The sequence below is a fragment of the Microcebus murinus genome, chromosome 20 (genome assembly GCF_040939455.1).
Source record: "Microcebus murinus isolate Inina chromosome 20, M.murinus_Inina_mat1.0, whole genome shotgun sequence".
Taxonomy (NCBI): domain Eukaryota; kingdom Metazoa; phylum Chordata; class Mammalia; order Primates; family Cheirogaleidae; genus Microcebus; species Microcebus murinus.
In genome coordinates, this window is record NC_134123.1 from 30,467,975 (window position 1) to 30,489,664 (window position 21,690).

A 21,690-nucleotide genomic window follows, 5' to 3' on the forward strand; every position below is an offset into this window, starting at 1 on the left:
GAGACCTTTGTCTGCCTTGATCACTGGTATTAATGCCAATTCCTGGCATACAGCAGGTGCGGATTAATATTTATTGGATGAAAAAATGAAAACACCAGACTTAATTTTTTCCCCTCCCATTGTTCCCACAGGAGGGGTCCCAATGGACTATCTGGCGGCCTATGGTTCATCAAAGGCAGCTCTGACCATGTTTTCATCAATTCTGAGAAAAGAGCTTTCGAAATGGGGAGTCAAAGTCGCTGTCATCCAACCCGGAGGCTTCCGAACAAGTAGGTCTCTGAGCCCCACAGTGTTCATCCTGGAAGGGGTCCTGAAGGTCCTCTTGGTCTGACAGAGCACACATGGGACCCCTGAGTGTTGTCAAAGGTGAATACGGTCAGACTTGAGCTAAAATGGCAAAACCAGATTTTGCTCAGTAATAACCACTAACAGTAGTAGGGACAGAGGTGAGCTCCATTCTGATCTGTGCATTTTAAAGGGAGAATGAGGGAGTGGGGAGAGCAGGCCTCAGCAGAGTCTAGCAAGTAGAAAAGCACAAAGGGTTGGCCGGTGTCAACGTGGTGGGACCGATGGTGTCTGCCAGTTGCCTGTTACAGAAGTCAGGGTTCTATCCTCCCACAGAGACTAGGACACCGAGGGCTTTTCCTTCTTGATGATTCCATGCCAAAGAAATGGCTCTCAGGTCCTTGGGAGAGATACTTCTGAGTTGCAAGAGGTACATGATTACAGTCGTGAATTCTTTTTAGCGAGTGCTCCAACAAAGGGAGTTTGGGGGTGTGTTAGCTGGAACAAAGAGTAAAATTTCCTGGCAGGATTGAGCCTTCTCAGGCAGGGCATTCTGGTGAGTGGCTGATGCCATCCTCATGCTGCTGGAAGCTGTGTTAGAGTTTGGTCAGGTCTCTTAGCGCAGGTCATGTGTCCAGAGTTCTTCAGTTGTCAGTGTCTGCCCAGAGGGGTTGGGGTGGGAAGATCTCTTCTAAGAAGCGAGAAGCAACTGCCAGGTTCTTTAGTGTTTGGCTGTTCCCTGCTTCCTCCCACAAAGGAATTGCATTTGTTGGCTCATGAGGCATAAGCAAGCAGGGCCCATGCTAAGTTAGAGTTCCAGGTCCCCTGGTGCCTACACAGAACAGGACCTTGCTAGGACTCACGTTCCCTTCCTTAATGGCAGGGTTTTATTTGACCTTTGGAAGCACAGCTTCAAAATAGTCCTAACTAACTCTTACCAGTGCCCCTCTCTTCCCATGTATAATCAATTAGCTGCATATCAAGTTTGCTTATTTAGGTTTAGAGCTTATTTTCACTTAAAAGTTTGCACAGACACTCTGGGTAATGTTTATGAGTCTCTCATTCCCATTGGACAAGATGATTTCTTTTCCCCCAGATATTTGGAAATGATATTTTTTCTCCTTCCTTCTGAAGAATGTTGACCTACCTCCCCTCCATCCTGGCAGGAGACGGCCATTTTTCTCTACTCCCTCCCTGATTATCTGAACTCTGGGCAGAGGCGGACCACCCTAAGGTTCTGTCCTTAGTTCCAGGCCATCAAACATTTAATTGGTGATTTAAGTGAAGATGTAAAAAGCCATGTCTTATAAAAGACCACAAACTGGGAAGAATCGCTAATGTACTAAAGAACAAACCCTAAAGGTATGAATGTTAATCCAAATGCATGAGATAAAAATCTAACACCCCCCCCCCAAATAAAAACATCAAAATTTTGGCTTGAAGCGCTTCGCAGCTAGGAGCCTCCCTCTTTAAGGCCGTGTGGGAGATGCAAGAGAAAAAGACTTCGGCCCCTTGGGTGGAGAGGCTGAACTGGGGCAGTAAAAATGGAGAGAAGATGAATTTCTGAGAGGAGTTTCCAACCTGGGGACTCCCTGGGTGGGAAGGATAATTGAGAGGAGTTGATGGAGAAGCGGAGTGGGCCAAAGATGAAGCCAAATGTGCTCACCTGAAGGTCTGGGATACAGAGAGAAGAAAGTCAGTTAGGACCATTGTTAAGCTGTGCTCCCAAAGGTCACCAGGATGGCGGGGAATTTGAAACCAGAGTCCCAGGGACACCCCCTGGGTTCTTTCTTTTATACCAGGCTGCCCCCAGTTTAAAGTAATTTGATGAGCTTGCTGAAGGTAAGAGACCGGAGATCAGAAGACAGAACTAAAGTTTGGAGAATGCCACGTCACATTTATATTTAATTGAAGGTGGGGGCAAGAAAAAGGAAACTTTAGGGACATAGACAAGGAGCTTCTGAAAACACTCAAAGACACATACCATTTTTTTAGTGACCTATAAGAAAAAATAGCTAAAACATATTGCATGGGTCATCCAAAAGACCACCAAGATGGCTAAATAGTAGAAAAGAAAGTTTTCCTGGCAACATCAGTTTGCAAGCCGGGCAGAGACAGGCTCTGGTGTGTACCAAAGGTGATCTCTCTTTGAAGGGTGAAAGGGCAGGTTGGGTTTTATGCCTCACGGGGTCCATATTAAGCAATACAGTCATGCATATTCAGCAGGTTTGGGAGAAAGCTATACGTGTTTATGAGAGGTGTCGAGTGCATGTACTCAACACAGAGTAGACATACATCCCATGTTCACTTTAGATCAGGGTTTTAGCATTAAAATGAAGTGAACTTTGGTTCTTTACATCAAAAGGTGAACTATAGGACACAAAGGCAGGGTGTGCAATCTCTATAAGCTGGCTACAACCGGCTTGAGGCCTACAGTTGCTTGTAGGGAAAGAATGTTTGTACAGCTGGTCCTCTTTCCAATCACGGTTGTAGTGGTCTGGTTGTAAATCAGTTAGGAAGGGTCTGACAATTTGCCTAATGTTACTGAGAACTCAGCACTTGTCCCACCGGGCACATCAGAAGAATGAAGACAAGTGGTTTGAGGAGAAGGAAAGAGAATTTTATTAATTCACCAGCAAATGAGGAGGTTGGCAGACTCCCATCTTAAAGTACCAACATCCTGCCTCTGAGCAGAAATACAGAGCGTTTAAAGGGAAGATTTTCAGCCTCGGTTTATTGCTGTTCAACTACAGTTGATGGTTCTGATTCATCCCATCTTTGGCTAAAACAATCTCAAGTCCTCTGCCCACGCCCAGATAATTCCCTTGAGCCATCTCCTGTGGTTCTAATAACAAAGGACACTCCCCTGCCCCTCCCCCACTGGCCTGAGGCAGGGACGCAGGTTTTAATTCCCAAGAGGAGTGAGGGATGTTTTAGAGAGACAGAAAACATTTTTACCCTTTTTCAGGCATTCCCCCTTTTACACTAATAGCTCCTATTAGTTATTGGAGGGAGTTTAATAAGAATGTGTTTTTTTCTTATAGTGGTAGGAATTTAGGAAGTTGCCATGTAATCTGAGCCCTGAATATTCCACGTGCAGGTACTTTTTGTCACCCCTAAAGAGAGCTTCGGGGACCCTGAACAGGGTACCCACAAGAATGGTCAGAAAGTCCATGAGGTGTTTAAAGAGAAAGGAGGTGGAGAGGAAAAGGAGCTTATGAAGGCAAGGACAGGGAGAGGTGGCAGGAGAAACAGTAGTTCTCAAAAACATGTTTTTCAAGACTTGAGAGCCTCCAGAGTCATTGTCAGGATAATCCTTTGTTTAAATATGGTGCCTGCCTTGATGAAAAGAAAAGAGCAATTGAAAGCCCATTTGCACTTTCATGTGTGTAATTGGATTTCACCAGCTTACATTTCACAGCTAGGTGCTGGCCAACACCCCTCTCCCGCCCAGCCCTGGCATGCAGGAGTCACCAACCTAACAAAGGTTTATCCCCACAGCAATCGAGAGCAATCACGCACTTTGCAGGAGACAGTATGGGTAGCTGCAACCTTCTTAGAAAATAATCTGGCAGTAGCTATCAAAATTCAAAACGAACGTGCTTTTTGACCAGGAGGCAGTCTGGGGACTCTCGCCAACAGAAATAAAGCCTGAGTACAAAGGGATAGATTGTGCAGGTCTGTTTACTGCCACATGGCTTTTAAAGGTGAAACTCGGGGATGATTGGCTGACTGAAAGCTTTTCAATGGAAAATTTTGTTTCTCTGGTTTAAATCTATAGCCATTGACCAGAAGGGAAGTCTGTGATTTATTACTAAGAAAAACAAAAAAAAAAAAGAAAAGAAAAGAAAAAGAAAATTTCTGGAAAATATAAACACTGTAGTATAATCCTTTTTGTCTTTTTCTTTCCTGGTAAAATAAAATTGAGCCAAAGCCTTCTATATGTGTATGTTTGTATAAACAAGGAGGGAATGTAGAAGGGTTTGCAAAGCTGTTAGTTACCTCAAAGGAGATTCATTTAAAAAATATGCACATCTCTTATTATTCACTTTATACAATGAGCAGGCATTGCTGCTACATTTTAAGTAAATGTGTATTATTTAATCTTATAAAATAAGCAGGCATTGCCTCTATATTAAAATATATTTATGTTTAATCACATGTGATTTATACATTAAAATTTAAAGCTATATGTAAATTATATTAAAATTACATTTAATATATATTTTAAACTTGTGTTTATTATATAGATTACATATTCAAAATTATGCATTTAACTTTAAATATGGAAGTAGGCATTTGTTTATTAAAAATTATGTACGATTATATGTATCTATTTACATACACCATATTACATATAGTATATATTATATTGTTGACATTATATTTGATAGTCACCAAAAGGTGTACTAGAATGCGAGTGGCAACAGTACTTGTAAAAGCCCCAAATTGAAAACAACGCAAATGCTCATCACAGTCTAATGGATAAATAATTTATGACACATTTACGCAGAAAATGTAGCAAGGAGAGTCACCACACAATACCTGGATGAATCTCCCACACATAATGTTGAGTCAAGAAGTTGACACAAAAGAGTAAGGACCCTTTATATGATGCCATTTATATAATGTTCAAAACCAGGCAAAATGAATCCATTTTGTTAATAAGGACGGTGGTTATTGGGAGGCGTGGGCTGAGAGGGGGACTTTTGAGACTGGAGTCTTGTTCTCTTCTTGATCTGTTTGCTGGTGACACGGGCTACTCTGTGCAAATCCAATGTGTGCACTTCTCCGTATGCAGGTTTAAAAATGACGATGGATACCATTGTAAAGCACATCTTTTAAAAGGCATTTGCAAATGCCCATCCTTCCCAACAGAGGCCAGTCCACAAGCACGGGCTTCCCTGACATGGCCTGGCCTTCCCAGCCCCCGACCCTTCCTTTCCTCTCGGCCCAGGTATCGCAGGCACCAGTGACACGTGGGACAAACTGGAGAAGGACCTCCTGGACCATCTCCCCACCGAGGTGCAGGAGGACTATGGCGGAGAGTACATCCACGCGCAGCAGTGCTACCTGCACAGGGTCAACACGCTGTCCTGCCCGGACTTCTCCCCGGTGCTGCAGGACATCGAGCACGCCATCTCCGCCAGGAGACCCTCCGCCTTCTACGCGCCGGGGGGAGGCTCTTACCTGTGGCTCTGCTTGGCTTCCTTTTTGCCTGCTATTGTATTTGATTTTATTTCGATGAAACTGTTTGGCTCAGGAAGAAAGCGCCTGCCCAGAGCTCTAAGCCTGCCCACCTGGAGGGATAAGGCCACATAGGCAGCGGGAAACCTAAAAGGAGTGGGAGATACTATATTCTTGGCATGAAAGGGAAACTATGAGCTTTCCATTAAAGTTGTTTCCTGCTTTACATTCCTTGTGGAATTTGTCATTCGAATGGGGCTTAGTGGTGAGAAGGCTGGGGCGCTGGGGAGAGTGTTAAGTGAGACCTACTACGCACTCGGCACATTTCAGATATTGTCCCTTCTAGTTCTCAGAGAACTGAGCTTGTTGGTATCTTCACCCCTACTTAGTAAGTGAGAGAATTAAAGATCAGGGAGGTTCATTGTCACACAGTTAGCAAAAAGAGGACGGACCCAGTATTCCAATACAGGCTGCCTGCCAAGAGAGGAGGATGGGAAAGAGAGAGATGAAGAAAGAGAGAGAGAGAGGAAAGGGAGAAGAGAAGGAGGAAATGGCAAGCCCAACAGTCCAGTTGATCTCCAAGACCCTCGTCACTGTGTGTTAATATTCTGTAACTACTCCATGCAAGGTGCTGGATTCATTGTAAGCCATCAGGGCTCTGTGTGCCTCCTCTTCCTTCCTCTACCAGGAGCTCTGGAGTGAATACGGTGAGGTCTTCCATCTCAAGTGGGGTCCTGGAGAACTCTTCGCAGATCCAGGGCACTGTGACTGGCTGGTTTGCTGCCCATAGCAACCATCACTGTTGACTCCATCTGAGCATCCCAAGATAGAAAAGCCAGCATTATTACATGGGGAACCTCAGTCAAAGAGAGCAATGCCAAACATTGCTGGACAAAAGGGTGTGGCCAGATATAGCCAAGGGAAGGGACTGGTGGGCGGAGGGTACACAAAGGAAACCAGAACACCTTGCTCTTTGTGAATCTCTGTTTGTTCCATTTCCTCTATAGCATGTGGAGGCTCTTTTTCTATTTTCCATGGAGATTTTGTGAGAGTAGATAAAAATGACAGAGCTCTGCAATTATTCCCAAAAGAAAATAAATAACCACATAGTAAGATAAATATTTATGGAATATTAATACAATATATTTTAATGACTAATTATGATGACTTCCCAGTGGTTCTCCACCATTGCTTCACAGCAGAACAGGAAGAAGAAATTAATCAAGGTTTAAGTGTTGATTTCCATTACAGGCACTTTCTGCAGATTAGTGTTGTCAAAGACAAAGCTATTTGCATGATCCAGGTGTTGTTGAAAGAGAAAACAAGTTAACCTACAGTCCAGAGTTTGGAGAATACTGAGGAGGATGTGCTTCACTAAGAGTCAATGGTTATCAAAATATGGTTCCTGGACCTGAAGCATTAGCATCACCTGAGGACTTACTAGGAATGCAAAGTCTCAGGAGCCACTCCAATTCTGTATTAGGTTCCTATCTGTGGCTGCTGTAACAAATGACCATACACTTAGCAGCTTAAAACAGCATAAATGTATTACCTTATGGTTATGGAGGTCAGAGTTCTTATGTGTGTCTTACAAGGCTAAAATCAAGGGGTCAGCAGAGTTGTGTTCCTCCTGGAGAATTTAGGGGAGAATCTGTTTCTTGCATTTTCTGTCTTCTAAACGCCTGCATTCCTTGGCTTGTGGCTGCATCACTCCAACCTCTGCTTCCATCATCACATCTCCTTCTCTGACTCTGACTCTCCTGCCTCCCTTTTTTTTTTTGAGACAGTGTCTCACTCTGTCGCCCAGGCTAGAGTGCTGTGGCGTCAGCCTAACTCACAGCAACCTCAAACTCCTGGGCTCAAACAATTCTCCTGTCTCAGCCTCCCAAGTAGCTGGGACTACAGGCATGAGCCACCATGCTCGGCTAATTTTTTCTATATATTTTTAGTTTTCTAGCTAATTTCTTTCTATTTTTAGTATAGATGGCATGTCACTCTTGCTCAGGCTGGTTTTGAACTCCTGACCTTGAGAGATCCACCCGCCTCAGCCTCCCAGAGTGCTAGGATTACAGGTGTGAGCCACTGCGCCTGGCCAGAACATCTTTTTTTTTCTGGAGACAGAGTCTCACTCTGTCGCCCGGGTTAGAGTGCTGTGGCATCAGCCTAGCTCACAGCAACCTCAAACTCCTGGGCTCGAGCAATCCTTCTGCCTCAGCCTCCTAAGTAGCTGGGACTACAGGCATGTGCCATCATGCCTGGCTAATTTTTTCTATATATTTTTAGTTTTCCAGCTAATTTCTTTCTATTTTTAGTAGAGACAGGGTCTCGCTCATGCTCAGGCTGGTCTAGAACTCCTGACCTTGAGAGATCCACCTGCTTTGGTCTCCTGGAGTGCTAGGATTACAAGTGTGAGCCACCACGCCCACCCTGCCTCCCTTTTATAAGGCCCTTCTGATTATATGGGGCCCACCCAGATAATCCAGGATAATTTCCCCATCTCAAGATCCTTAATTCAATCACATCTACAAGGTCCCTTTTGCCATGTAGGCTAATATATTCATAAATTCAGGGATTGGTGTGCCATTATTATTGTTAAAGATCACTATTCTACTGACCACACCTACTGAGTCAGAAATGCTGGGGATACAGCCAGCAGCCCATGTTGTAATAAGCCCTCCAGGTGATGCACACTCACATTGGAGGACCACAACTCCACGCCATAGCATGTGAGAGAGAGAGCTGGAGACATCAAGAGCACTGAGACATGAGTGTGGGTCTATCTTCTGTTCTGCAGCTTCCCTGGGGTTGAAAACTTTATGAGGCATGGGAAGAAGGTGCTGAATACTCAGATGAGTCTGAGAATCCCAGATCAGAGAAGCTCCTATCTGGTTCCCTGTAGGAGGGCTTCCACATTATTTTGGAGCTATCTGGAAGGAAGCCAAATAAACCACAGGGTGGACAATTTAGCCAGAGAATAGTCGACTGACAACTTCTCACTGCCCCATCCACCGCTGTCACCATTCATTCAGGCTGCCATAGGCTGGGTGGCTTCTAGATGATAGAAATTTATTTCTCATAGTCCTTGGAGCTGGGAACTCTAGGATCAAGGTGCTGGCAGGTTTGATGTCTGATAAGGACCCACTTCCTGGTTCAGAGACTTCCATCTTCTCCCTGTGTCTTCACATGGTGGAAGGGGAATGGGGTCTCTTTTATAAGGGCACTGACCCCATTGATGACTACGGAAACTCCCAAAGGCCCCACCTCTTAGTATTACTGCCTCAGGGATTAGGTTTCAATCTGTGAATTCTGGGGGAAATACATTCAGTCCATAGCACTCATGGCTTCTTTGGCCTTGGGCAGGAGTGAGAAAGTCTGGAAAAGTTGCTGAGGCTCCTCAAGAGAGTAGGGAAGACAGCTTGGAATTAGGAATGAGGGTGCCTGGGGGTGGCTGGAGGAGTGCTACAACAGAGGCCACTGGTGGGCAGCCTTGAGCTAGGGCTAAAGTGAGGATGAGCAATCTCAGCTGGAGGATGATTCAAATGTGCTTTCCCCAAATGCTGGGAAAATACATCAGCCCTTAGGAACCTAGATCCTGAGGAAAGGAGCAAGGAAAAGAGAAGGCAAGGTGGGGGGAGAGGGAAGACTCCTGAATTCAATTGCAAATTCATCTGGAAGATGCTGTTTGAACCCAGAGAGGGCAAGTTTACCTGAAAGCATTAGTAAGGGCTCAAATATATTTCAATTTTTGAACAATACATAGTTTTTCGGAAAACAAAAGAGACCAAAAGGCCTTCATGCTTTGACCATGTCTGCACAATAACTGATGTCCCTAGTTCATCGTAAGAAACCAATAATAGTTAAGAGCAGAGTGAAGCCCTCACTCAATACATTAACAATTCATTGTATTCTTGGGGGAAGGCAGGATGAAAAAGCGATTTAACAACAGGACCCCTGGCAAGAAGTATTTCCCCTTCTCCAGCCCTGCTGTCCTACTCCAGGGCAGGATGCAAAGCACCTTTAAACCTGGCTAGACAGCATCACCTGTGAAACCCCACCCATCCCTCTTTCTCTATTCCCTTTCTCTATTTTCCCAGTGCTGTCAGCAGGAAAATGGACCATCCTCATAAGAGACCCAGGATAAGAGGGAGGAATTAGGAAAAGCATCCAGTGAGTATGTGATTTATTTTATTACATAGGGAGCTGATAAAAGGCCTACGAATACATTTTATTATATTATTGGAATGGAACATTAAGTTTCATCAGTTTTATTATACTGGTGATAAAGCCCATGTTCTGGCATGCCAATACGGATGGTGTAATTCTGAGAAAGAGAAATTCCACACAAACAGCTCTGATGGGTGGTGGTGCCTCCTGCTCACTGAAAGTCCCTGGTCCATCTCACACACAATGCTCCACTCAGGCATTTAGGACTCCTGGACACTTGCTGCAGAGAAAGGCTCAAAATAGTGTTTCTCTACTGATTTGTCTTATAGGCCATTGCCTCCCTCTGAGATCTCTTGGGATCATGGGTGTCCAGGGCAGAACAAGATGGGTGTTTCTGAGTCGCACCAAAATAACCAGCTGAGAATTCCTTGTCAAGACATAGAAGCAAAAGGAAGAAAGTGAGATTGGGAACGAATGGGAAGGTTGAAGATAGGGAGACCTCAATATGATTGTAGTGTGAAGTTGCTTACTTCTTTGCCTGCCCTGCATCCCTTCTCTTTGAATTTTGGTGAGACTGTCATTCAAGGGGCTCCACCTCCCCACCAAAGGGGTGGGCATGGGACTCAGGTTGGCCCATCATCCTATAACCTCAGCTCCAGTGATTGGTGCAGGGATGGGCACATGACCTGAGAAGGGCCAAAGATTTTGGTGGGAGGATTGTTCAGGGGCACTGGGAGGCCAGGCGCAGTGGCTCACACCTGCAATCCTAGCATTCTGGGAGGCTGAGGCAGGAGGATCGCTTGAGCTGAGGAGTGGGAGACCAGCCTGAACAAAAACAAGACCCTGTCTCTACAAAAAATAGAAAAACTAGCCCGGCATGGTGACACGTGCCTATAGTCCCAGCTACTCGGGAGGCTGAAGCAGGAAGATAGATCGCTTAAGCCTAGGAATTTGAGGTTGCCGTGAGCTATGATGATACCACTGAATTCTAGCTGGGGCGATGGAATGATAGTGTCTCAAAAAACAAAATGCGAGGGGCAGTGGGAGATAAAAGTTATCCTTTTCAGCTGCTGAGCTGTAGTATCCATGTGAAACTGAAGCTTCTAGAGCCCATCAAGTGGAGAGTCTGGTAGAGAATGAAGCCAGTATAGAAGAAAATGGAACAGAACAATGAAGAAAAACCAAAGCCTAATAACACAGTTGGAGGCTCTTGACCTGCCATAGCTGCAGATCTACCCTTTGATGTCCAATTTTTGTGAGCCGATACATTTTCTTTAAACTATTACAAGTTGGGGTTCTGTTTTTTTGTAACAGAATTAATTCCTCACAAATCTCTAGGGACAGATTCAGTAAAGAATGAGAAATAAAATAATGTTTGACAGAGAAAATGGGCAATGTCTCAATGTCCTAGGGGAGGAAGAAAGTCATGAGACTGAAGATTAAAAAAGAGGAAAGAGGTTAGGGTGGGTAATATTACCATTCGGTGACCCTCCCCCACAGAAAAGCAATTTTTTTTTTTTTTTTTTGGATGCAGGGTCTTGCTCTATTGCCCAGGTTAGAGTACAGTGGTATCATCACAGGTCACTGCAACTTCAAACTTCTGGGCTCAAGCCATCCTCCTGCCTCAGCCTCCCGAGTAGCTGATACTATAGGCACATGTCACCATATCTAGCTAATTTTTTTATTTTTAGTAGAGATGGAGTTTTGCTTTTGCTCAGGCTAGTCTTGAAATCCTGGCTTCAAGCAATCCTCCCACCTCAGCCTCCCAAAGTGCTAGAATTATAGGTGTGAGCCACCACGCCTGGCCTATTATACTTAGTATACTATTATACTTAGAATAGGGTTCAGACTAGGAGGTGATCTGGTCCGTGATAAATTCTATTGGGCTGTATCATAAGAAATTGATGATTGTTTTTGAGCCATAAAAGGGAATTTCTTATGGTTCAAGCTAATACATCACTATATTCTAAGCTGATGGCTGTTTATTTAAGTTACTATTGGATAACAGTTATGTTACTAATTAAATTATCTGTAAGTAAAGGAAAATAGAAAAAGTAAAAGTAAAAGTAGATGTTTATTATAGAACACCTTTTTTCTATTAATTAAATGCTTTAAACAAAAAACCATAATACCATGAACTGACAATGACCCGGTAGCATGCAAATACTTCAGGCTGGAGAGGTGTGTTTGTTCTCAGTAAATTTACATATAATAAATTTTTATGACATTTGATTCCAAAATGTATATATGATTTGGCCTGACATGATTAATAATTTAAAGTAAAACATAAACATGAGGGCAATTTAAACATCGGTATTAAATGAGTCAATTCAAGGTCAGTGACTGGAGACCTATATTAAAAAAACTTGAGGTCAAATAATCTTTAGGAAGCAACCCTGTACTGATGTACATTTGAAGATCAAGGGCTAAAATTCCACTCTCGATGAATATCCTTAAGCAAAGGATGTATAACATCCATCACACATCTGTTTCAAAAACAGCATGTTTCCAAAATCATACATCTCTTTACAAATAGACATTATAGTATTAATAGCTATAGAGACACCATCAGGATGAGTTCCAAAATATGGTGCTGACTTTCACAAGGCACCCCTGACATCTCTTAAGGCATCCATTTTAATCTTGGGGCTTTAAGAACATCTTCTTTGCTTTAATCAGTTTTACATCTCCATTTTCATCTTCTTCATAATTGGCACGGTCTCTCTTCTTGGCAAACTTTTTCCCAATTGTCCCCACTAAGGTCTCATATCTGTTAAGACAATACATGGCACCAGTTTAATTTCAAATAAGTAGGAATCAAGCCTTGTCAAGAATACCAAACCAAATAAGCAACAAAAGGAATAAAAAAATAAAAATGATGATTACAGGCAATTGCCTGATTAAAAAATGTATAAACCTCTCTAAGAATGATTAAATTCTCTTTTGTTTTTTTTACATGATCCTAAATAAATCAAGATGTACATTTTAAAATATGTATTGGAAGCAGCACTAGAAATGAGCCCAACTGCCAGCCTGTGAGAGGTCAGAAAGCCCCTGAGGGCATGTAAAAGAAGGCAGATTACGAGCACCTCCTGCTGGGACACCCCCTTCACAGCTGCTGTAGGTTGTGGGGTACGGGAAGTGTACATGGCAGAGCCATGAATTCGGGTCCAGATTATAAAGCTGCCCCACGGCTATAGTTACCTTCTAGCCATTTCTTCATCTGACACATCGACCTCCTCTGTTTTATCTTCAACAACTTCTGCTTTGTTCTTAGCATTCATCTGAAGCATTAATTTCTGAAAAATATACCAATGCGGACCATCAGGGCTAGAAAAGGCTTGTGAAAGGAACTGGTGTCAAACTTATTTGAAGGTAGAGAAATCAAAGTCACAGAATCTAGAGAACTAGTCAGAATTCACAAGGGATTCTCTGTAATATTAATACTTTAGAGCACAACGTGCTAACAGAGGTCAGCTCTGAATCAAAAAAAGAGTAAGATAAAGCCCTATGTTATATGTACTGCCAATTAATTTAAATTGTATTTGAGATCATAAATCTTGTTATTAATCACTCATATCTAAAGCAGGCACACTGCTAACACACTCCAGTGAGAGGGAGAAAGAAAAAAAAAAACTTTCAGATTTCCTCTGAACTTCCCTTTTTGAGCCGAATGGAAGAAGTACTACAGTTAACAGCAATTTTAAATGCATCTTTTGGTGGTGGTGATGGGTGGGGGCAGGAGGACAGCAAACTGCTGGATGGAAGAACTGGAAGGCTGGTCCTGCTATAATATAATGGAGGGAATCTGTATCTTAGCCTCACCCCGATCTTCGGGGTGGATAATGCATCTCACGTGAAGTGCTTGTGCCTCGGGAGTCTCCTCATCTTTCCATCACATTAACTTTCCATGACAGTTATCCTTTGACAGATTTTTTTTAGTACAATACCTTCTTTATAGCAAGGGGAGGATAAGGAGGGAAAAGCAGACGAGAAACCAGTCTCAACTAGCTTTTCCAACGTTTACAGGACTGATAATAAAATAGTTCAAGACCTTTTCCCAGGGAGAGTGTATTGAGTGTTACAGAATCCAGTAATTAGGGCCATTTTTTAATGCCCCCCCTTACCAGATTCTGAGGGCTGTGTCGCTGCGCCTTTCCCATTGTACCAGACACACTTTGGAGGGCCTGTCCACCCACATCCTATTTTTTGGGCATCATACACTCAGAGGAACTGCCTTTTGTGTCCCTTGTTTACCCCACTGCTCCCCTTTTCTTCCCCATCTAAAGCTTACAGCAAACCAAAGCAAAGAAAGTATATATTAAAAACACTTTTGGTGTTGACTGTGTAAACATAACACCTTAATTATCACATACACCTCCCCCCCCACCCCGAGAAAGAACAGAAGGAAAACCAACTTACAATCATCAAATAAACTCTGGCACTTGGCTTAGTTACCTACAGGCATCCTGGAGAAGTGGTTTGTAACTGAGGATGACTTTGCCCAGCAGGGGACCTCTGGCAATGAAAGTCTGGAAACATTTTTGGTTGTCACAATTGGGTTGGAGGGTGGTATGTGTGTGAGTGCTGGCATTTAGTGGGTAGAGAATAGAGGCCAGGGATGCTGTTAATCATCCTACAATGCTCAGGATAGCCACCATCACAAAGAATTATTTGGCTCCAAATGTCAATACTGACAAGGGTGAGAAATCCTGGGTTCAAGTGATATTTACAAAACTAAAGATCTACCTCACAAATGTCCATTTGGTTGGTCAAGTACCTGATACGATAGCTTTTAACACATGAGTTAGAGTTCTAATAAATGTTTGTTAAATAAAGGTCTGCTTCTCTACAAACCTGAGGCAAGAAAATTCAAATAAACAGACCAGTTCAAGGCAAATATTCACTTTTCAAACAAACTTTTCGAAGGATTCATTTAAATATCTATTTACAGGTTTGGATTAAAATCTGTCTTGTTAAAAAGTAAAATTACAGAATTTTTAAGTAACATTTTTCCATTAGAAAAGATACATTTATAAATGCCAGAAAACAACTTTTCATAATAGCATCATATGAATAAAATCTTGACTCAAGCTGAAATTCTAACACTTATAGTGGCACTGCCAGGGACTGTATACTGCTATATTAATTATCTACTCAACTCTACCATAAAACTAGACTGCAACGCCTGCAATTTCTTTAAATAGCTATGGCGCTATTTCAAGATGTGTTATTTTCTATATAATGAGTGAGGAGAAATGGTACCTGGTGGGGAAAAAACCTAAGCCCAATTATCAGCAGAAAAAAATTCAATTGGAATATTTTAAAATTTGAAGCAATTATGTTTATTACCTCAACCTCAGGATTAAATCCTCTGAATGACATTCTTCCATAGAGAAGATCTTCACATAACAAGAAACTCTGCTCTTCTATTATGAAACTCCTAAATGGGAAAATAAACCTTCATTAATAGCTTATCTACTTATGACAAAGCACAGCAAACAGAAGTCAAGACTTTCAATGAAAAATCAATCTTACAGTTCTCAGTAGAATCAAGCAAAAATACAGTAAGATTTCTACCCTAGGGTTAAAAATAAAATCTGATTAATTTGGCCACTTAAGGCATTAGGAGACAAGCACTACAGGCTGGAGGCATAGCCTCTTCTAAAGGTCACATTAATTTGCATAAATACCTACATAATATAAAGATCTAAAGTATGTATAAGAAACACTTTTCCAAAGTAGAAGCAAAGTTTCTTTGATGCTTACATCTCCCCACTAAGTTCTTATTAAATATCTAGGAGGGGCCGTGGGAAATAAGAGACTGAGCAGCATTAACAGAGTGTATCAGCTGGAGCTCTTAGCTGTAAACAGCAAAGACTGACCCTGGATGACTTAAGCAGAGAAAGAATTTAATGTAGGGATACAGGTGGCTCTCTGTATCCACAGGAGATTGGCTTTAGGACCTCTGTGGAAACCAAAATCTGTGGATGCTCAAGCCCCTTAAATAAAATAGTGAGTTTTGCATCTGCAGGTACCTGGGCAAACTGTACTGGGTATCTCATAGAATCACTGGGAAAGCTGGATGAATGGAATTGAAAAATGGGTAGAAATAAGGGTGGCTAGGTGGTTGAACCAAAACCAAAATCATGCTAGAGATCTACTCTCATAAAAACAGTGTTGCTGCAGAGAGGGCTACACACTGGATACCACAGAGGGCATCCTGGCAGGCCACTATTCCCTGGGAAATAGGATGTTACTGTCTTCAAAAGGGGTTCTCATAACCCCACATCTAAGGTAAGCATATCTGTCTAAAGCGCTGCTATAAACCCTAAAGCACAGAACGAAAGCTAACAACTGGCCTTTAGGCTTCTTCAGTGGTGAGTAGGCTCTGATTTTCATCAAGATTCACTCATTCAGCAAACATTTATTAAAGCAAACTGTGTGCAGGCACTGTTCCAGAAGCTGGGGAAACAGCTGTGAATAAAAGAGCTACTGCTCTCATGGAGGTCTAGAGAGTGGTGCCCAATAATAAGTAAATAAGAAGTGAAACATTTATATCATACAACGGATGAAATCAAAGCAGGCTATTTCATTCCTAGCTGTAAGGGAATAACTGGTACCAAATTATCTCTCCCTCACCGTAACTATTAGGTCAGTAAACATGAAATGTCTGACTTAGAATCAAAAGTGATAGGATTAACTGTTATCTGGGATAGTTCAGATAATACTAGCAAAAAAAAAATCACAGGCCGGGCGCGGTGGCTCACGCCTGTAATCCTAGCTCTCTGGGAGGCCGAGGTGGGTGGATTGCTCAAGGTCAGGAGTTCAAAACCAGCCTGAGCAAGAGTGAGACCCCGTCTCTACTATAAATAGAAAGAAATTAATTGGCCAACTGATATGTATATAAAAAATTAGCCAGGCATGGTGGCGCATGCCTGTAGTCCCAGCTACTCGGGAGGCGGAGGCAGAAGGATCGCTGGAGCCCAGGAGTGTGAGGTTGCTGTGAGCTAGGCTGACGCCACGGCACTCACTCTAGCCTGGACAACAAAGCGAGACTCTGTCTCAAAAAAAAAAAAAAAAAAAAAATCACAAATACAAATGAGTAAAAAGGAATGGGTGAATTTCATATATTCAGTTATAAGGAAATACACATACTGCCAACATTTATCATGCTTTATATCTGGCACTGTGGTGATTCCTTTAAATATATTATCTCATTTACTTTTATAATGTGTGTGTGTGTGTATATATATATATAATGTATTATACTCAATATACAAATGACAAAGGACAGGTTAAGTAATTTGCCCAAGGTGAAAAGTAAGCAAGAGACAGAGCTGGACATCAAACCCAGGTCTGCACAGAGCCCATTCCAGTTTCCCTACTTAGGGTATTAAAAACAACAACCCAAAAGGACATATCATCCATTTGTCCCTCCAGACCTACTTCCCATCTTCTCCTTGGCTCTACTGCCTGAAAGGCTGATCTGAATGTAGTACGTGGAAGGGTTCCTTGGCTGCCAGGTACCTGGCTCCCTTCCTGTAGGATTACCCTAGGTTGGCTGTGCCCTTGAAGGAAAATAGCAGCTTTTCAGCAGCAAGATGCTCTCTCCACATAGCAGGTCTCCAGATTCAGTAACCACTCCCTCCCCTTGACCCTGCAGGCAGGAGAGGAAATTACTCCCATCACACAAGACCAGAGGTAATGCGAGGTCCCTAGGGACTACCTAATCTATGCCCCACCCATATCTTGGTAGTATCTGTTATGTTCTCCTCAATCTGATAGTGTCATCTTTTCCTACCAATATCCCGAGCTGATTTACACACCTAAACATAAATAGGATGCTGAGAGATGGCAAAAAGTTATTATTTACCTTCCCAGGAGAGGAATCTAAAGGTCATTTTCTGAGAATAATATACTGTGTTGGGAGGAAAAAAAGAATATTGAAAACAAGAAAGAAACAGCCTGCTCTTCAATAAACAACTAGAAAGCTAAGTTTACTCAAGGCTTAAAATTAAATTATAGCTCCTTAGTATCAGTAATGGCCCCCTTCCTATCTGTCACTTCTCCCCATCCACACTACCTCAGGCATTTCCTTCTCCCTCCTCACCAACATCTTGCTTCCTCTGAGAAGCAAGTAGAGGAAAACAAAGCACCATCCTTCCATCCTTCCCGATGGGACATATTTTCTATCTTTAGAAAAGGCTATAGAATCTTCAAAAAAGGGTCCAGAGGTCAGCCAAATGAACAAGGGAATATAACATGCTAAAACAAAAAACAAATGATCAGGTACAGAATGGAAAGACATAAAAGTACCTGAAGATAGGCAGCATCTTCAGTCATTTGACAAAAGTTTAAGCAAAACTACCACACCACAGAGCTTACTAAGGTTAAGAAAAGAAAAAGAATCAGGGAGAAACGATAAATAGATTCCAGAAAGAATTAGATAAGTTAATGGATGATGAGAATCCACCCCTCCATTCAAAACTGTTATATTAAGCATCAGCCAAGCTTGCCGGTAAATGAGAGACAGTCTAGCAGTGTGTTATCTCACCTTCAGCACTGACTAACTGGGTGACCCTGGGCAGGTTACCCTCTCTTAAACTTTGGTTCCTCAACCACAAAATGGACAGAATGATAGCAGGCAGCTCTTAAGTTTGCAATTAGGATTCAATTACTAAGGGATGCAAAGTGCTTAGCTTAGTTCCCTGTACACTACAGTCTATAGTATAGACTCAGTAAATGTTACCTAAAACGAATGGTATTAAAAGTAGTAAAAATTGAAAAATAAATAAACAAAAACTCCTGACCTGCCTTAAGATGCTAGGCCTCATGAAGAACTCTGTTACTGAAACAAAACTGGAGAGGCCTGAAGTACGCACCTTATCTTTGCAACTTAATATGAGAAAGAGAGAGAGAGCACATTATAGCTTTCCATAAAATATCCCCTATTATTATCAGAGATATATGGGCTAGATTCTTTTACTCAATGTAAAAAAACACACCATTGTTATAAGTACCAGCCAGGGGCCAGTAAAAATGTATAAATCCATGTAGAACTTTTATAGGTTTCATATTTTTTAGAAAACTATTTGTGAGGCTAACTCAAGAAACTGAACAGAAACCACTTTATGGGCTTTATATCATTGGAATGGTAAGTCAAATTTATAGGGATTTCCCTCTTGATGTCCCAGGCATGATCAATACAAATTCTAATAAACCTACTCTTTCTCTGTCAGTGCTGGCAAATCCAAGTACCAGTGCTCTTCACCAATGATTTTCTTTTCTTCCTCTTCTAGTTGTTTCTTCGTTTCTGAGTCCAGTCCCCTTTGCATGAACTGTCAAAACCAAAACCAAATCAGTGTTAGCAACAAAATGTTCCCATCTCAGAGCTGAGGAAAACCCAAATAACTTTCTTCTTCCTCCACTCTCCTTCATTTTTCCAAGGATCCCATCTCACAATCAAGGGGGCAGAGCGATCAGTTTAGCTCTAACCTTCCAACTTTACACCAGAATACAAAGGACTGCATCAGAGCACACTAAAAACCACAATGTGTGCTTCCTCTGGAAAAGTTAAAAAAAAAAAATCCTTAACATAGTTTTTCTGATTTAAACAGGCAATAAAAACTATTCCATAAGTATCACACTAGATATTTTAGTTTTACATAATATACAAAATAGCTGTATACATATGGAAAGGATGGAGTACCCTGTGAGTATGAGTCAAACACCTCCAGACTTAAGTATCAGTTCAAGTTTCCCACTCTACAGTGTCTCAGAACACCTTCTAAAGATAGTGATTCAGACTCCCTCACAACTGAGGGCCCAGAGAAGGCACTGGCAAACTATAGTCCTTGGGATAGATGTCTGTTGCTGTCAATAAAGTTTTACTGGAACACAGTCATGGTCATTCAATTCTGAGCAACAATGGCAGACTTAAGTTGCTACAATAGAGATTGGCCCATAAGCCTAAAGTATTTATTATCTGGCTTTTTAAGAGTGCACCACCCCCAACTTCCTGTTCACAACTGAAAACAAGTGAGTTAGGATTAAATCCTCAACCTCTCACACTTGTCCTATACAGCTGTGGTCCCCAACCCCTAGGCCACAGACCAGCACCAGTCCATGGCCTGTTAGGGACTGGGGTGCAGACCTCCGCCCACCACCCCCAAACCCTTCTGTGGAAAAACTGTCTTCCATGAAACTGATCCCCAGTGCCAAAAAGGTTGGGGACTGCAGCTATACAGTGCTTAGCTCTGGCTAAGCTACGCTGAACAGCTAAGCTGGCTATGATTCCTTGAGTGTGTCTGCTCCATGCCTTCTTATAGAATACTCAGCTCTATCAGTATACTTAGTGTTTTCAGCTCTCCTGGCAGTAAGTTCTTTCTTATCAGTGAGTGAAGCTGCTAACCCAAATAGAGAACCCAGGTAAGTTCCCTTCTTTCCTTTGTTTCCAATGTCTAGTTGAGTCTTCCGCACTTGGGTGGCGGTGTATAACTGTTTTAAGTAAATTTCTTCCTTCTTAACTACAGAGGCAGATCTTTAGTCTGAGTCCTAATCACTCAGCACATCACTTCGTTTATTCTATGAGCTGAAACAACTGCTAAAATCTTTTAAATGCCTGCTTGGCCAATCCACTGCTGTCCTCTGAAACGGATGTGATCGTAAACCACTGTTTCAGTTGTCTCAGCTATAAAAGAGGGATAATGATTGTAGGCACCTCAAAGGGTTATTATGTGAATTATATAGGTTAATATACACAAAGCACTTAAAACAGTGTCTGGCACATAGCAAGAACTGTGTTTGCTATTTTTGATACTATTCCCCATGCTCAACAGTTTCCCACTGCTCATCCTTAATTTGGTCTAAAATTCACTGCCTGCTTGTCCAGCCCCCTTTCTTGCTACTTGCCTTCCAGACATACTGAATCATATTTAGTTCTTGGAAATCTCCACGTTTCTCTTTTCTTTCTTGCCCCTCAGACTTCTGAATTCGCTTTCCCCTCAGTTTGGGACGCTGTGCCTCCCATCCTCCCACTTACCCTTTAAACTCCAGGTAAGGAACACTACCTGCAAAAGGCCCCGGTAAGCATCCAAGGCATTCCGGCGCATCTACCATCACTGCACTTGGTATGCTGTATCCTTACTGCTCGCTTATGTGCGTGCAAGCTGCTATCCGACCCCAGGGTTCCTGAGAGAGTCTGCCTAATTCATAATCTGGCTCCCAGAGCTAAAGGCAGAGCAGACACTAAGTGAATGAATGATCGCAAGCTGGAGGCCTTCTGGAGTCTCTCTGGTGTCCCCCGTATACCCGCCGCCTCAGCCCTGGCCAGGCCTAGAAGACCGGTGTCTCCACTCTACCACCCGGCCTGGCTCCCCGAGAGTTCCCACACCTTCATGCGCAGCAGGTTCTTGGACAACTTGGTCTTCCGCTCGGCCGCCATGGCGGCTCCAACCCCGCGCCGCTCTCCAGCTCAGAGCCCCGCCGCACATGCGCGCTGCCGCGTGCGTCGTTGCGCCGCTTACGTAACGCGCGCCCCGCCCCGCGGCTCCGCCCCCTTGTCTCGCGCTCTGGAGTTTCCCGGGCTCCTCACGCGTCGCCTCAGGGAGCGCTCGGCTGACAGAGAAGCTCCGGGTAAGCGCGCGCGTCGCTGGCGCGGAGAGGAGAGCTGGCTTCCCGCCAGTCGGCAGACCCCAAAGAGGCCAAAATCGGAGCAGGCCCGAGATCCTGGCCGCTGCGAGCTGTGTGCCACGTCCCCGGGGCGTCGACCTAGTCCCCGTGAGTCCCAGCCCCTCTGGAACCCCCGTCCTGCCACGTCTCCCAGGCTCGTGCGTCCCAGCGAAGCCTTTGCGGCTGTTGCCACACCTGCCAGCCGCCTGGACCGTTCGTTCCTTCTGTCTGTGTGACATGGGTGGCGGGCTCCTCTGTTCTGGGTCGCTTTACGTGTTCTAGTTCTTTTTACATTTTAACAACAACTCCATGAGGTGGTACCGTCATCAAACTAGCCCAGAGTTACAGACTGAGGGAGGTGGGTGTAGTCCCAGACAGTCC

General features: G+C 43.2%; 2 protein-coding genes across 2 annotated transcripts in view; one reads left to right on the forward strand and one right to left on the reverse strand.

Moving 5' to 3' along the window:
- Nucleotides 1-5,698, forward strand: part of HSD17B2 (hydroxysteroid 17-beta dehydrogenase 2) — a 43,715-nt gene extending 38,017 nt beyond the window's left edge. Inside the window, exons 4-5 of the mRNA XM_012743290.3 lie at nucleotides 132-269; nucleotides 5,243-5,698. Coding sequence (XP_012598744.2) covers nucleotides 132-269; nucleotides 5,243-5,607 — 503 coding nt within the window. The 3' untranslated portion in view covers nucleotides 5,608-5,698. The remainder of the gene's footprint in view (nucleotides 1-131; nucleotides 270-5,242) is intronic.
- Nucleotides 5,699-11,689: 5,991 nt separating this feature from the next.
- MPHOSPH6 (M-phase phosphoprotein 6) lies at nucleotides 11,690-21,141 on the reverse strand. Its single transcript, XM_012743292.3, has 5 exons — nucleotides 21,032-21,141; nucleotides 18,865-18,977; nucleotides 14,989-15,079; nucleotides 12,841-12,935; nucleotides 11,690-12,406 (listed from the first exon to the last, which is right to left on the reverse strand). The coding sequence occupies exons 1-5, from the start codon at nucleotides 21,080-21,082 to the stop codon at nucleotides 12,274-12,276; spliced, it is 483 nt and encodes a 160-aa protein (XP_012598746.1). The 5' UTR covers nucleotides 21,083-21,141; the 3' UTR covers nucleotides 11,690-12,273.
- Between the last annotated feature and the right edge of the window lie 549 nt (nucleotides 21,142-21,690).